Raw genomic sequence first — 15,844 nt, forward strand, 5'->3', positions numbered from 1 at the left:
TCACAGACACTTGGCTCATTCCACCACTGCTCCCCTGAAATGCTACAGCAGCCACCAAACCAGTCCCTTCACACCTTTTTTTTTTCTTTAAGACAGAGTCTCCCTCTGTCACCCCAGCTAGAGTGCAGTGGCGTCATCGTAGCTCAATGCAACCTCCAACTCCTGGGCTCAGGGGAGCCTTCTGCCTCAGCCCCCTGTGTAGCTGGGACCATGCCCAGCTAATTTTTCTATTTTTTGTAGAGACAGGGTCACACTCTTGCTCAGGCTGGTCTTGAACTTCTGACCCCAAGTGATACTCCTGCTTCAGCCTCCCAGAGTGCTAAGATGACAGGCATGAGCCACCTCACTGTGCCTGACCTTACACCTCCATTTTTATATCCCTTCCCAGCCATTCTTCACACCGCAGCCAGAACAAAGAGGGTGGCCCCAGCCCTCCAGGCACAATCTCAATTCCTCAGGTTTCCTCAAGCTCCCCAGAATCTGGACTCCCCATCCAACAGGGAGCTCTAAGCCTTGCTCAAACGCAAACACACCTTACTTTTCCCGGTCTCTGGGCTTTGGAGGGGCTGTTCTGTCTGCTAGGAACACTCTCCTCTCCACCTCTATTTTGCTTTCACTGAGCCAGTGAGTCCTGGAGCCTTGGCTGCCAGTGTAGATACCAATTCTCTGGGGTGCCCCAACAATGGGTTAGGGTTCCCATGCATTTGCTCTCCCCAAACCCTAGGTTGACCGCCATTGCAGCACGTGGCCCTCTGTAATGTACCTGCCTGCTGTCTCGTATCATCTCTCAAACAGTGAGGGTGGACTCTGTAAGGGTAGGGACTATAGTATTAATATCTTGCCCCCTATTTCCTAGAGGTGGCATGGTGCCTGGAATCCAGTACACAGGCAATATTAATACACATTTTTTTTATTGCGGCATATTATGGGGGAACAGATTTTAACGTTTCAATAAATGCCCCCCCCACAAGTCTGAGTTTCCAGCATGACCATCCCCCAGATGGTGCACATCTCACTCCTTATGTATATATATACCCACCCTCCTCCCCCCTCCCACCTGCCCAATACCCTATTACTGTAGTACCTATGTGTCCACTTAGGTGCTACTCAGTTAATACCAGTTTGCTGGAGAATATATCTGGTGCTTGTTTTTCCATTCTTGGGATACTTCACTTAGTAGTATGGGTTCCAGCTCTAACCAGGAAAATATAAGATGTGCTATATCACTGTTGTTTCTTAGAGCTGAATAGTACTCCATGGTATACATATACCACATTTTATTAATCCATTCTTGGATTGATGGGCACTTGGGCTGTTTCCACAGCCTTGCGATTATGAATTGTGCTGCTATAAACATTCGAGTGCAGGTGTCTTTTTTGTAGAGTGTCATTGGATCATTTGGGTAGATGCCCAGCAATGGGATTGCTGGATCAAATGGTAGATTCACTTGTATTGCTTTAAGGTATCTCCATATTGCTTTCCACAGAGGTTGAACTAGTTTGCAGTCCCACCAGCAGTGTAGGAGTGTTCCTCTCTCTCCGCATCCACGCCAGCATTTGTTATTTGGAGACTTTTTGATAAAGGCCATTCTCACTGGAGTTAAGTGATATCTCGTTGTAGTTTTGATTTGTATTTCCCTGATGATTAGAGATGATGAGCACTTTTTCATGTTTGTTGGCCATTCTTCTGTCTTCTTTAGAAAAGTTTCTGTTCAAGTCCTTTGCCCACTTTTTAATAGGGTTATTTGATTTTTTCTTGCTGATTTTTGTGAGTTCTAAGTATATTCTAGTTATCAGCCCTTTATCGGATGCGTAGGATGCAAAAATTTTCTCCCATTCTGTAGGTTGTCTGTTTACTTTCATGACTATTTCTTTGGCTGTGCAGACGCTTTGTAGTTTCATCATGTCCCATTTGTTTATTTTTGTTGCTGCTTTGATTGCCTTTGGGGACTTCTTCATAAACTCTTTGCCTAGGCCGATGTCTAGGAGAGTGTTTCCAACATTTTCCTCTAGAATTCTAATAGTTTCATACCTTAGGTTTAAGTCTGTTATCCAGCATGAGTTGATTTTTGTGAGAGGTGAAAGGTGTGGGTCCTGCTTTAGCCTTCTACAAGTGGCTATCCAGTTTTCCCAGCACCATTTATTGAAAAGGGATTCTTTTCCCCAGCGTTAATATACATTTTTTGAATGATTTAGTGAGTATACCAGGCTGCCTTCTTAGTATTATAATCTAGCACAACAGGCTTGGGTAATTCTAGAGAGGTCTATTTTGATGTGAAGTACCCCTGAGCCATTCAACTCATTCAACTGTTGATTTAACCAATTCCTTTTCTGATCTTCAGGTTATATTCGTCTGTGACTATTAAGACTAGTCTTAATGCCCAAGAGTATGCAGAAAACTCCTTATCAAATGAACATTTATTGAGCCTAGGAAAAGGCATTGTGTTAACTACATTCAGTAGAAGAAATGCAAGAGCATAATGTTTTTCTCTCAGGGAGCTGACAATCTGAAAATGAGGCAATGTAGGAAGATTATTCAAAACTGTTATTCTTAAATTTTTGGCATGCTTAAGAATGACCTGGAGAATATGTGAAAACACAGAGCACTGCAGCCCTTCCCCCAGAGTGATTCAGTAGGTGTGGGTGGGACCCAAGAACCTACATTTCTAACAAGCTTCCAGGGCTGAGGCTACAGGTTTTGAGTGGCACCATTCCAGAAGAGTAGTCCTCGAACTTTTTTGGCCTCAGGACCCCATTAAATGCCTAAATATCACTGAGGACTCTAATGAGCTTTTATTTATGAAGTTGTATCTATTGATACAGACTATATTAGAAATTAAACCAGAGAAATTAAAAAAATACTAAATCGATTATGTCTTAATATAAATAACACACATTTGTGAAAAATAACTATACTTTTTTTCTGTTTTTGTTGCAAGCTTGAAAATGAGGTTTATTGAGGAGAGAAAGATAGGATTATAGGGCAAGAGCAAGATATAGGTTTACAGAGCACGATACATACGCCACATTGATACATACGACCACACCCATTGTCACAGCAAAGGGAGAGCAAAAGGAAGGGTGCAAAAGGGCAAAAAAACCTATATTTCCGGGCCGGGCGCGGTGGCTCTCGCCTGTAATCCTAGCACTCTGGGAGGCCGAGGCGGGCGGATTGCTCAAGGTCAGGAGTTCAAAACCAGCCTGAGCGAGACCCCGTCTCTACCATAAAAAAATAGAAAGAAATTAATTGGCCAACTAATATATATAAAAATCAGCCGGGCATGGTGGCTCATGCCTGTAGTCCCAGCTACTCGGGAGGCTGAGGCAGGAGGATCGCTTGAGCCCAGGAGTTTGAGGTTGCTGTGAGCCAGGCTGACGCCACGGCACTCACTCTAGCCTGGGCAACAAAGTGAGACTCTGTCTCAAAAAAAAAAAAAAAAAAAAAAAAAAGAAAAACCTATATTTCCCAAAACAAAAACAAATTGAGAAGAGTGGCACTGTTTTACACTTTTGCAAATCTCTTTAATGTGTGGTTTAATAGAAAGCAGCTGGATTGTCACAGCTGCTTCTGTGTTCAGAACAGTGTTTAGTGGAAATATAGGAAGAACTCTGGTCTCACACAGACATGCAGTTGAAAAGGGAGGAGTATTTAATAGCCCTTTCAGATATCTGTGGACTTTGATACTACACCAAAACTTGACCAGTGTAGTTTATTAAAGGTGAGCTCCTGTGTGGATGCTATAACCTTATCAACGAGGGTCTGTACTCTCTCACATTCCAATCCAGTCGTGGGTCTTGCACTCTGAATGGCTCTCTTGCCCACAAAGGATTTTGAAACATCATTAATTGGTCATTTGGAAAATACTGGATCACTGAATTACACGGCTCTTCTAAGTCATGACTCGCTTTATCCTATTTATTAAAAAATCTGATGTATACACATCACCACAGAGCTCAGTAGTGGGTGCTCAGTCTGCAGCACTGGGAAGCTGAAGCTCACCCTGGTGGATAAAAATTTTCCAAAATTCAAAATGTTCCTAGAAAGTTGAAATTTTATCACTGACAACAAATATTGTCATTATTTTCCTTAAAGTGACACTCTCATTTTGCTTATTTTTTGGAGAAAATTCAGACTTAAATATTCAAGTCTGAATAACCCGGTTTGTCTGTCATTTTTCAGGTAAAAACAGTGTTCCATGAAAAAAGTGGCACGTTCAGCATGCTACCTACTTGCAAAGTGTTTTTCCTCCTGACAGCCATGTGAGCATGCAGCCGAAGTGCTTTATGTAAACTTCACATTGCATCGTACGGAGTAGTAAAAGGATGTGTGCCCAAGGGTTGTGATATAATAAAAATCAATATATTCTATTGCTTAACCTAAACTAGCAGTCCCCAACCTTTTTGGCACCAGGGACTGGTTTCATGGAAGACAATTTTTCCGTGGTCTTGGACCGGTACTGGGCTGTGGACTGGGGATTGGGGACTGCTGATCTAAACCAGTAAGTGCAAATGCCCCTTTGTGTTTTCTACTGTGGGTATGTGGTTGTGAACACACTAGGTCAGTTTGGTGCCACCACCTTGCTTCTTGCTAAGGTGCCAGAAATTATAGCTACTACTGATTTTGCATCATCAGTACAAATGTCAACACAGTGAAAAAGTCCAATAAAGTCTCAGTATTATTATGAAAGTAGTTTTGACTTCACAGACCCTCTGAAAGGGACCAGGAATCTGAGATCCACTGATTTGGATGAGAACACTGATTTAGAAGATAAGAGAATCTATAGTTCTTAATTTAGGGGTCTACTCTTATGGGCTCCAAGGGACGTGAATCCTATGAAATCATATGTAAAAATTGGTACATATGTTCATTTCAGATTTTGAAAGGGTCTGACCCCAAAACTTAATTCCTTAAAGACTGTTAACAAAGCAGTTCTTCTCCCCCCCTCCCACTTTTATGAGAAATGGTCTGTCACCTGAGCTAGAGTGCAGTGGCATCATCTCATAGCTCACTGTGACCTCACATTCCTGGGCTCAAGCAATCCTCCTACCTCAACCTATTGAGTAGCTCGGATTACAGGTGTGTGCTACCATGCCCGATGAATTTTGCTATTTTTTGTAGAGACAGCATCTCGTTCTTGCTCAGGTTGGTCCATGAACTCCTCGTCTCAAGCAATCCTCCTGCCTTGGCCTCCCAGAGTGCTAGATTTACAGGTGTGAGCCACTGCACCTGGCCAAGTTTTACTTTTACTATTTTGAATTTCTTAGGAGGCAGCTGAATTTCTTAACAGTTGATTTTTTTTTTTTTTCAGACAGAGTCTTTCTCTATCACCTGGACTAGAGTGCCGTGGCATCAGCCTAGCTCACACAACCTCAAACTCCTGGGCTCAAGTGATCCTCTAGCCTCAGTCTCCCGAGTAGCTGGGACTATAGGCGTGTGCCACCACGCCTGGCTAATTTTTTCTGTTTTTAGTTGTCTGGCTAATTTCTTTCTAGTTTTAGTAGAGACGGGGTCTCACTCTTGCTGAGGCTGGTCTTGAACTTCTGACCTCAAGCAATCCTCCTGCCTCAGCCTCCCAGAGTGCTAGGATTACAGGCGTGAGCCACCGTGCCCAGCCAGTTGGCTGATTTTGCTATCACTATTCTATTAGAAAAATGTCCATGCCTGAGAAGCAGACTAACTGGATAATTTTAAAAAGTTGGCTGGTTGTATTTAAAATATGTCTGAAAGATTTTATGTAATTTAGGCCTGAGAAACTAAATGCCAAGAATTATCCCCCCTGGGTATTGCTCCTTTTTACCTTCTTTTCTCTGAAGCATTATTTTTAATCTAGAAAAGAAAAGGATCAGGCTAGATGATCTGTAAGGTTCTGTTAAATTCTAGGTCTAAAGTCTATGATGTGTAAAAATAAACAGCACATGTGAAAAGATGCTCAACATAATTAGTTGTCAGGGAAATGCAAATCAAAACCACAGTGAGATACACTTCACACCTGCTAGAATGGCTATAATAAAAATGACAAACAATAACAAGTGTTGAAAACATGAAGAAATTAGAACCTCCATAAACAGCTGATAGGAATGTAAGGTGGATGGTACATCCACTTGAAAACGGCCTGGCACTTCTTCAAAATGTTAAAATTACCATTTGACCCAGCAACTCCACTCCTGTATATATACTTCAGAGAAATGAAAACATATGTCTGTCTACACAGACACTTGTATGTGAATGTTCACAGCAGCATTATTCTTAACAGCCCCAAAAATGGAAATAACCCAATGTCTATCAATAGATGAATGGATAAGTAAAATGTGGCATATAAAAAACAATGAAATACTGATACAGGCTACATCATGGACGAACCTTGAAAACATTATGCTAAGTCAAAGAAGCCAGACGCAGAAGACTACATATTATATAATTCCATTTATAGGAAATCTCCAGAATAGGCAAATCTATAGAGACATAAAGTATATCAGTGGTTGCTTAGGGTTTTGGGGGAGGGGTGTGGGGCAAGGGTAAGGATGTAGGGAAGAATGACAGTGACATTGTCTTAAAGGAGTATGAAAGTGTTCTAAAATTAGATGTGATAATGGTTGCACAATCCTATATTCATATTAAAAACCATTTAATTATACATTTCAAATAGGTGAATTGTAAGGTATGTGGTAATATCTCAAGAAATCTGTTAAAAAACCATATAGCAGTCGAGTCAAACAGGCAAGATACTTAAAAGTAGCGGCAGGAGGAGTACAACATCTGTAGAGCTTTGAATTCTTCACAATAAATGTAAATTAATGTCTCTAAGAATACTATGGCCAAATTACACATAACCCTCCCCCTCCCCCCAAGGAAACAAACAAAAGAGCAGGCAATACTTCAAGCAGGACGGCCAACTGCTGCTTAAGTGGGTGAGCCTACTGGGGGCTCGGAGCTGCAGAGCTTCTCACCAGAATGGAACGAGGCCCAGGGCTTTTCTGCCTATCACACCGGGTCCAGGCACTGCTTGGCACAGAGGTCCTCTACTGGTTGCCTGATTTCCCTAACATTCTACATCTGAGAGGGTCACAAACCATGGCCAAGTACCGCTGCCACCACATACTCCCTTTCTTCTTTTTTTATACCTTTCATCAATGCCCTCTGACTCTAAAACAAAACACAAATAAAACAAAAATTCCAATCTGTTCCTGCCCTCAATTCTACCCCCGAAGCTCCAGACAAATAAGAGACAGGGAAAGGCTGTGTTCTCTTCTGCACTTATCTCAAATCAGAGCAGAAAGGAGAGAGTGACTGTCCTTTGCTCTCTCAGTGACTACAGAAAAGCATCTCATGGGCACTTATTTTCATGGGACAACCTAATTCATCACACAGAAGTTTTCTCTCTGCACCTTTTTCCTGCCCACATGCGCACAGTCTTGCAACTCTATCTACTTAGCCTGGATTACTTTTCTTTACAGTATTACCATAAGCTAAAATGATGTGTTATTGGTTGGTTAATTTTATGCTTGTCTCCCACATGAAAATGAAAGCTCTAGAAGTGAGAAATCTTGTTCACTATTCTTATTTCCTCACCTAAAAAAGTGCCTGGCCCGTAGTGGATGCTCAGTAAGTATCTGTTAAATGCTTGAGAGCGCTCTGGGCAACACTCTTAGGGCTGGCCTGATGTTCAGGAATGGGAAGCAAAGTTAAGACAGCAGAAGGAGAGTCTAGTTAGGAAACAATTATAACAGAGAGGAGAAGCAATGCTTATTTAACCTAAAAAAATAGTCTCAAGGGCTTTTAAGTACCCTAAGTGGTGCGGTGATGCACACTGCCACAGTGAAATACAATGAGATGAGTTGAGCAGTTGGTTCAAGGGTGGGCATTTGACCCAAACCAGGCCAACTGAAGTTCTCTGCAGGCTCTGCCCTCTCAGGTTAAAGAGTGGGAATCAGAGACTGCTGGCAGCCAAGATTCCTTAAAAATAAAGATTTCCATACATGTAAATTTAATATATAATAAATTTATATACTTATAAATTTAATATATACTAAGAAATAAAAATTTAACTTAAAGAGAAAATAAAATTAACACATAATAAGAAGCATTTTAAATCAAGGGGGGAATGGAATTCAATACATCATGTAGGGACAAAACATTTTTCAACGATTTTAGAAAACAATTTAAAAAAAATGAAGTTCTAGTCCCAACCTATACCAGGAAAAAAAAAGGCTTCAAGAGGATTATAAAATGTAATGTGAAGAACAAAATTATGAAAGTACTAGAATATATTAGAGATTTTTCTTTATGATTCTGGGCCTGGGGTGGCCTTCCAAAGTAATTGAGACTTGAAATTAAGGAAAGGAGAAAAGATTACCCATGTACCCTTAGTCTGAATGGCTAAGGTTTTAGGGTATTTATTTTCTGCTCAGTTAGCACCTGTAACTATCCAGACACAAGTCTGGGGAGATTAACCCACGTGGCCCTCGCCGTCACAGTAGCCACACAGATAAATTACAGTCTTTAAGGGTTAACAACAATAAATTAAAACAATCAAATTGATTTCAACTTCTGAAACAGGGAACTGAACTACAAAAAAGAACATTACTGTCATCTTCTTTTTCCAAAGCAAACATACTAAAGTAAGAAATAAAGTATCTTATGTCAACAAGTTTAGTCAATTCTGAAACACATAGCTTTGGAAAAAAAATCAGTAACTTAAGAAAGAGTTCAATGAAAATCAGGATTTAAAATGTTACATTAAACAATGACTCCCCAAATAAGTGAAGTGTACTACTTTCAAAGACAGATAAAATATCAACAATTCAAAAAAACTCAACAGAAAACTAGAGTTCAGTGTCAAACAGTAAGAGTTTTGGAAACAGCATTGCATGAAATGTTTCCAGGTGGTACTGACTGGGGTCACGATGAGATACAGTAATAACAGCTGCCAATGACCTGGGAATAGGCTGTAAAGTATGAGACTTCAGAGGGCTGATATTTCAGGGCTGAATAAAACAAAATGCAGGATGACAGACTGTCTCAGCCAATCAGGACATCCTGTCCTGACACCAGCACTGACAGACGGAGGCCACTCCAGCCAATTAGCATGGACTGTTCTGACATCAGCTTGGTCCCATCAATATTTTAACTCCACCCCATCCTTAGAATTTTCCTGAACACATAGGAACAAAATGTTTACTTCTAAACTGTATAAGGGCACTATTATATTAATGTTTAATATGTTACAAAAAGAAGCTTAAAGAGGATAAAATAAATACAAGTTTTAACATTTTTACCATGTAGGGTAATTTGTGAGGATTAAATGAGTTGATAAATGTAAAGCACTTAGACTGGTCCCCAGATGGCAACTGAGTTCCCTTACTTATATTATCCATCATTATAATCCAGGTGATTACAAAGTAAACTTTTATTCTTCAGGGTACAAGCACAGATTTTGGAACAGAAGGATGTTTATCCTGGGTAGTGTTACGTTAGGCTCAGCTGTCTCAGCTTGTCCCAAGAATATCAGAGACCTGTTTGTAAATCAGTGTTGGAACATGTTAGTTAAACTGTAATCACTAAAGGATGGGTGTGGTGGTACATGCCTGTAATCCCAGCACGAGGGAGGCCAAGGTGAGAGGATCACTGGAGCCTAGGAGTTTGAGGTTGCAGTGAGCTACGACTGCACTACTGCACTGCAGCCTGGTCAAAAAGATCAAGACCCTGTCACAGAAACAAAACAAAACAAAACAAACAAACAACTGTAATGACTTACCATATGGACTACTTCTGGGTAAATAGGCTCTGTGATCACATTCCGATTATGGGTGATATATTCTACCATTTCACTTAAAGCAGCTCGTTTTACTTCCTTCCACTTTAGGTCACTTAGTGGATCAGAAACAAAGTCAAAGAGGACACAACACTGACGTAACTTCTGGATAAAAAGCTTCTCTTGATCAGCAGGAGGAACATCTGAAAAGCAGGAAGCAAAGTATATTGATTACAAAAATGCTTAATCCAAAGTTACCATGAAATACTTTTAAGCTTTATTCTATTTTTATTTTGAATTAATAGAGATTCAAGAAAAAAGAGATGGGGTTGGGTGAATAGAGGTTAAACATTACTTGAAGAAAATGAAAAGAAAAAAAATAGCTAGCTGCTGCTTGGATCATATGTTTAATATGATGAAGTTTCTAAGCTTTTTAACTCTTTCAAACCATATTGCAAGTACTGTTCAAAATAAATTCCCTCTAACAAGTATTGAGCACCAACAATCACATACCAGGCACTGTGTCGGGCAATGGAACAAGAGCTAGACAATGAGGCCCCAGGCTGGGGTTAAGGATATATGGGCACATTTGCACCATGTGATAACTGCAGAAGGTAGGTGCAGGCCAAGGTAAAAAAGACCAGAGGGAAGAATCCTGCCTTTTGGCTCTAGACTTACAACGGGGAAAGGGCACAGGGGTCGTCCACTCTGGTCAGCTGATAAGCACTGAGCAACTGGCATTAGTCTGAAGATCGTGAAAACTAACTGTTCCTTGCAAACATTCAAAAAGAGTCACCATGTCAGTGTTCCACCAAGCACATTTCCTTCCTTTCTTATTTATAGTCAACGCATATTGCATATGATGACTAATGATGTTAATGATGATAGGAGTTTAGAAATAGCAATAATAACAATAACTATTATTCAGTGAGTGCTTACCCGGGCCAGATATCATCCTAAAAACTTCATAAATATCAAGACTCTCCCACCCCCATTTAGTCTTTATAATAACAACAGAAATAAAGAAATAGATTTAGATAATCATAGCAGGGTAGCAAGTGACGAGACTGAACTCAAAGCTCTGTATGACTATCCAATATTCCAGGAAGTTTGGAAAACCTTTATCTGCCTGTATGAACTTGACAGCTTTCTCGGCTGAAGATGAGATCAGTGGTGATGTTAATGAATGGGATTTATTGATAATACTGAAATGTGCTGAAGATTTGCAAAATGTCTTAGGAGATTTGCAAAACTCAGTGAGCCAGTATTTTCCAAATGATTGACAAATGGTGTTACAAAACCATTCAACTGCAAAAGAGCCATTCAAAGTGCAAGGTGGACTACTGGATTTTCATGGAATAAAATGTACAGAAAGCTCTCACTGATAGGGTTTCAGAGTCCACATTGCACATTCCTTTAAGAAATTGTTAAGTTTTGGAGAAATAGCAAAGCAAATGTCCACAACTGTCTGAAAGACTGTTAAAATACTCCTCCCTTTCCCAACCATGTCTTCCTGCATTTCAACTACAGCACCATATGGCAACAGACCGAATGCAAAGCACACAAGAGAGTTCAATGATCTCTTATTAAGCTGGACATTACACAGATCTGTAAAAACACAAAATAATGGCACTCTTCTTGCAAAATTATTTAGTTTTAGAAAATATGGCTATTTTCATAAAAATCTGTTATTTCTCTTAACATGTAACATGTAAATTCTAATGAATTTAATAAACATACGCTTAAAAATTTTCTGTGCCTTAAGTTCAAATATGGTCAATATCTATAGCTATACTCACATAAACAGAAGCTCTCTGGGATCCTATGTAATTTTTAGGAGTGTTAGGGGTCCCGAGACCTGCTGCCCCCACCAGCCTCACTCCAGCGAGTGGCCGGCTGGCCCCTGGTTTTCCTTTCCTTCTGCTCCTGCTGTCTCCCTGCTCCTCTAGTCCTTTCCTAGCCCTACTAATTGTCAACTTCCTGCTTAGGTTTGTTCTACAAGGCCTCTCCTGACTTCCTAGTTAGACAAGATTCCTCACTCTGACCAAGTCATCTGGCACTTCCCATTGCTGTAAACAGTTAGCTATCTGCTTAGTGTTTCTTACTCCTTCAACTAGATGCTTTTGGAGAAAAGCTACCACGTGATTTTATCTTTTAGTTCTCTGTGTCCCCTAAGGCCCAGCATCAAGCCTTGCAAGTAGCAGGCATACAGACAGACATTGCTATTTGAATTGACCCATTTCGTGGGATACTATGGTTTCTCGATTTCTTACACTGCATGCAGAGATAAGCAGCACACAAGCAGAGTTATGGGAGTGAGTTTACTGCTTATAGGATACTTACAAGACCATGAGAGCAAAAATTTGATTACTAAACACTCTGAGTACTCAGTGACTATTCAATCATTTGAGATGAGCAATCCTCATTACAAATGTTCGGGACTCTTAACGTTCAAATACCCAGCCTTTTCCAATGAAAAGGTTAATTTTCTGAATTACCTCCTTGCTTGCCTTCAATTCTCATCAATTCTACACCTTTGTTCATACTCTAATTTGCAAGGATTACCTTAAATGAGGCTCTTATTTGCAGTCATAGCCTGTATATTTGGAACTGTTTGGCATTCTCACACTCTTGACATTACAGAGACTAAGAACCACCCTGAAACCCCTAATTCAGGACCTACTCACAGCTTGGCTTCTAAGAAGTGGCTGGTTAAATCCTTTAAGAACATGTCCTCACTGAATTCTCCTAACGGCACTATCAAGCTGGTACTGTTACACTCATCTGGAGGTAAGGACACAGACACTGCAATCCTACCACCATGGCTTCCCAATGTGTTAGGATTACAGGCATGAGCCACTGCACCTGGCCTCAAGATAAATTCTTAATTAATACCAGGAGCAAAATGTATGAACATACTCATGCAAAACCTGTAGGGGGAGAGAAGTGGAGGACAGGGCACCCATAACTGAAAGAAGGTGGAGATAAGAATGTATTATTCTTTTAAAAACTTATTTACTAAAGGGAAGCCTATTATTAATCAGTGATAAGATGCTTAACAAAGGTTACCTTTAAAGTAGGATGGGAGCACCCCATTTCTAGCTTTATACATGTCCCTGGTCCTGAGAGTGGGAGAGGGTGGCATTTTTACATTGCATGGCACCAGAGTTACAAAGGAAGTGGACCTGTTCCACTGATCACGATCTTTAGAGTTGGGGATGAACCCCTGGGGTTACTCAAGATGAACCACTAGGATGTAGGAAGAAAACAGCAGAGTGTCTACTTATATTTTTCTTCTTCTACAAAGGACAAGACATATTAATATTTAAGACACAAATTTATACACAGTGGAGGTATGTGCTTGAGACTGTTTTATTGCTGTGCAGGTGTGAACAAGAGTTTGGAGACCACTTCTAGGCAGTGAGAAGCCAGTGTAGGCTTTATAAATGAGCCCCAAATGACTAATAATATCTTAGCCAATTTCACAGATGTTGCTAGCAATGTGTGTCTCAATTACAGAAGGGACTGAGAGTTGTGACATATACATTTGGCCACCAAACCATAGAATATGATGTGATAAGGCTAAATCACCAAATTGTCACTGTGTGCTGAGAGGCATCATGTGAAGTCTGTAGGTAGGAAAATGATTTTTAAAAAAGGCCAGTCCACATGGCACATCTCGATGATTAAAAGAAACGCTTCAAGACACAAAAAAATGACCAACTTTCAGCATGGCAGCTGCAGAAAGACAGCAGAACCAGGACTTTTTGGTATACAGATCATGGCTTCTTCCAAACAAATGTTGCCCCAATGGAACAATGACACAGAGCTGAAAAACTAACAGCCTAGAGAGTGATAACTCAAAAGATGCCTCCAAAGGTGCAAGCACACGAGGGTGGCAACCACTTCCTGGTCACTCACAGAATGTTCACTAAGCAAAAAGTGGCCCAACTTGCAAACACTGAGGCCACCCCATGACACAGGCCAAGCATACTGCTCTCAGGGTCCCATGAGGGTCCGTGCAGGTCGTGAGCCCTTATGCAAAACAGAAACAAACGAGCAAACTCTCCAAAGGTAAGAGTCAGTCCTTAGCTATGGAGCCGTCTTGTCTTTCGAATATTCTTATTCTTAGTACAAAATGAGTGGGAACAAAGTTGAATTCAAGTACTAGCAATCTGGAGCAAATTTAGGATCCTTCATTAATATGTACTAAATTCTGCTTGGCTCTATGTCCCATAATAGGAAACTTAGCAGATGACAAGTTTCTCCTACTAAGAAAACAAAAACTCGGCAGTATCATTTTGTTTTTTAAAGAGAAAATTCACATGCCATTTTTAGATGTGACCATCTCCCCCACCGCTTCCACTGTTTCCTATGTCGTAGATGTGTGTCTGTGCAGGTCGGCTCTCCCTTCTGTCAGCACTGTGCAGCCTGAGTTCCTAGAGACCTGGAAGCCTTACCATCTAATTACGATTCCTTCACTGTTTCCTTTTCATGTTTTGTCTATTCATGGCTCCCAATGTATCCCATACAGACTGGGGAGAACTGAAGTCTCTGTGATACTGAGTCTTCCAATCCACACTCATGGAATAGTTCTCCTTATATGTCTCTCAATAAACTCTTCTAATTTTCTTCTTAATATGTGCTAAACATTTTTAGATTTATTCTTAGGTATTTGCTATATTTTCACACTACTGTAAATGGTTCTTGAAGAAGATTTAATTTTCTAACTGTTGTTACAATACAGAAAAAAAGATTTTGGGGTATGATTTTTATATTTAGCTACCTTGCTTAACTCCTATGAATTCTGATAATGTATCTGTAAATCCCTTTGGTCTTTCTTTCATCTGCGCAGGTCCTGACCGGAGCAGGAGGGCAGCCCCTTTGCCTCTTATCTCAGGCGGAGCTGTCACAGCTCCTACAGACTGTGATGCTTGCTCTGGGAGTCTGTGGATAACATCTACCCAAGTAAGACATGGCCCATAGATTCCATGCTCTCCTAATCCATATCCCAAGAGACACTTTTGTGGAACTGGATAAGTGGATTCTAAAACATGTGTGGAATGCAAAGGACCAACACTACCCAAGACACCCTTAGAGAGGAACGGGGTGGGAGGACTTGCTGTTCCAGAAATTAAGACTTCGCATAAAGCTTCATTAATGAAAACAGCCAAGCTCTGTGTCACCACAGAGAAGAGAGCCCAGAGATAGGCTTGTGCATATATGGACACCGGATTTGTGACAGAAATAGACTACAGAACAGGGAAGAAAGGCCAGCCTTTCAACATGTGGTGCTGCATACACTCTATTGTTCATAAAAAAATGAACAAGAATACACAATAAACAGTAGAGTCCTGGTGGGTTTCAGAGTTAAATCTGAAAGGCAAAACTCTAATGCCTTTAAAAAATAATATGGAATAAAGTCTTACATAGGGAAAGAAATAGAGAAGGATTTTTTTTTTGAGACAGAGTCTCACTCTGTTGTCTGGGCTAGAGTGCCATGGAGTCAGCCTAGTTCACAGCAACCTCAAACTCCTGGGCTCAGGTGATCTTCCTGCCTCAGCCTCCTGAGTAGCTGGGACTACAGGCATGCACCACCTTGCCCTGCTAATATTTTCTATGTTTTTAGTTGTTTGGCTAATTTCTTTCTATTTTTTTTTTTTTAGTAGAGACGGGGTCTCGCTCTTGCTCAGGCTGGTCTCAACTCCTGAGCTCAAACGATCCACCTGCCTCAGCCTCCCACTGTGCTAGGATTATAGGCGTGAGCCACCACATCTGGCCAGAGAAGGACTTTTTTAGACATAAAAAACAATAATCATTAAAGACTGATCAATTAATCCATATTAAAATCAAACATTTTTGGCCGGGCGCTGTGGCTCACGCCTGTAATCCTAGCTCTTGGGAGGCCGAGGCGGGCGGATTGCTCAAGGTCAGGAGTTCAAAACCAGCCTGAGCAAGAGCGAGACCCCGTCTCTACTATAAATAGAAAGAAATTAATTGGCCAACTAATATATATATAAAAAAATTAGCCGGGCATGGTGGCGCATGCCTGTAGTCCCAGCTACCCGGGAGGCTGAGGCAGAAGGATCGCTC

The 15,844-nt window shown here is 40.8% G+C and overlaps 1 protein-coding gene across 8 annotated transcripts in view; it reads right to left on the reverse strand.

Moving 5' to 3' along the window:
- PPP2R5C (protein phosphatase 2 regulatory subunit B'gamma) overlaps positions 1–15,844 on the reverse strand; it is a 146,162-nt gene that overhangs the window by 53,148 nt on the left and 77,170 nt on the right. For all 8 annotated transcript variants that reach the window (XM_076003712.1, XM_012746328.2, XM_012746333.2 and 5 more), the window contains one exon: positions 9,755–9,954. In XM_076003712.1, coding sequence (XP_075859827.1) covers positions 9,755–9,954 — 200 coding nt within the window. The remainder of the gene's footprint in view (positions 1–9,754; positions 9,955–15,844) is intronic.

Source organism: Microcebus murinus, chromosome 6, assembly GCF_040939455.1.
Source record: "Microcebus murinus isolate Inina chromosome 6, M.murinus_Inina_mat1.0, whole genome shotgun sequence".
NCBI classification, from domain to species: Eukaryota; Metazoa; Chordata; class Mammalia; order Primates; family Cheirogaleidae; genus Microcebus; species Microcebus murinus.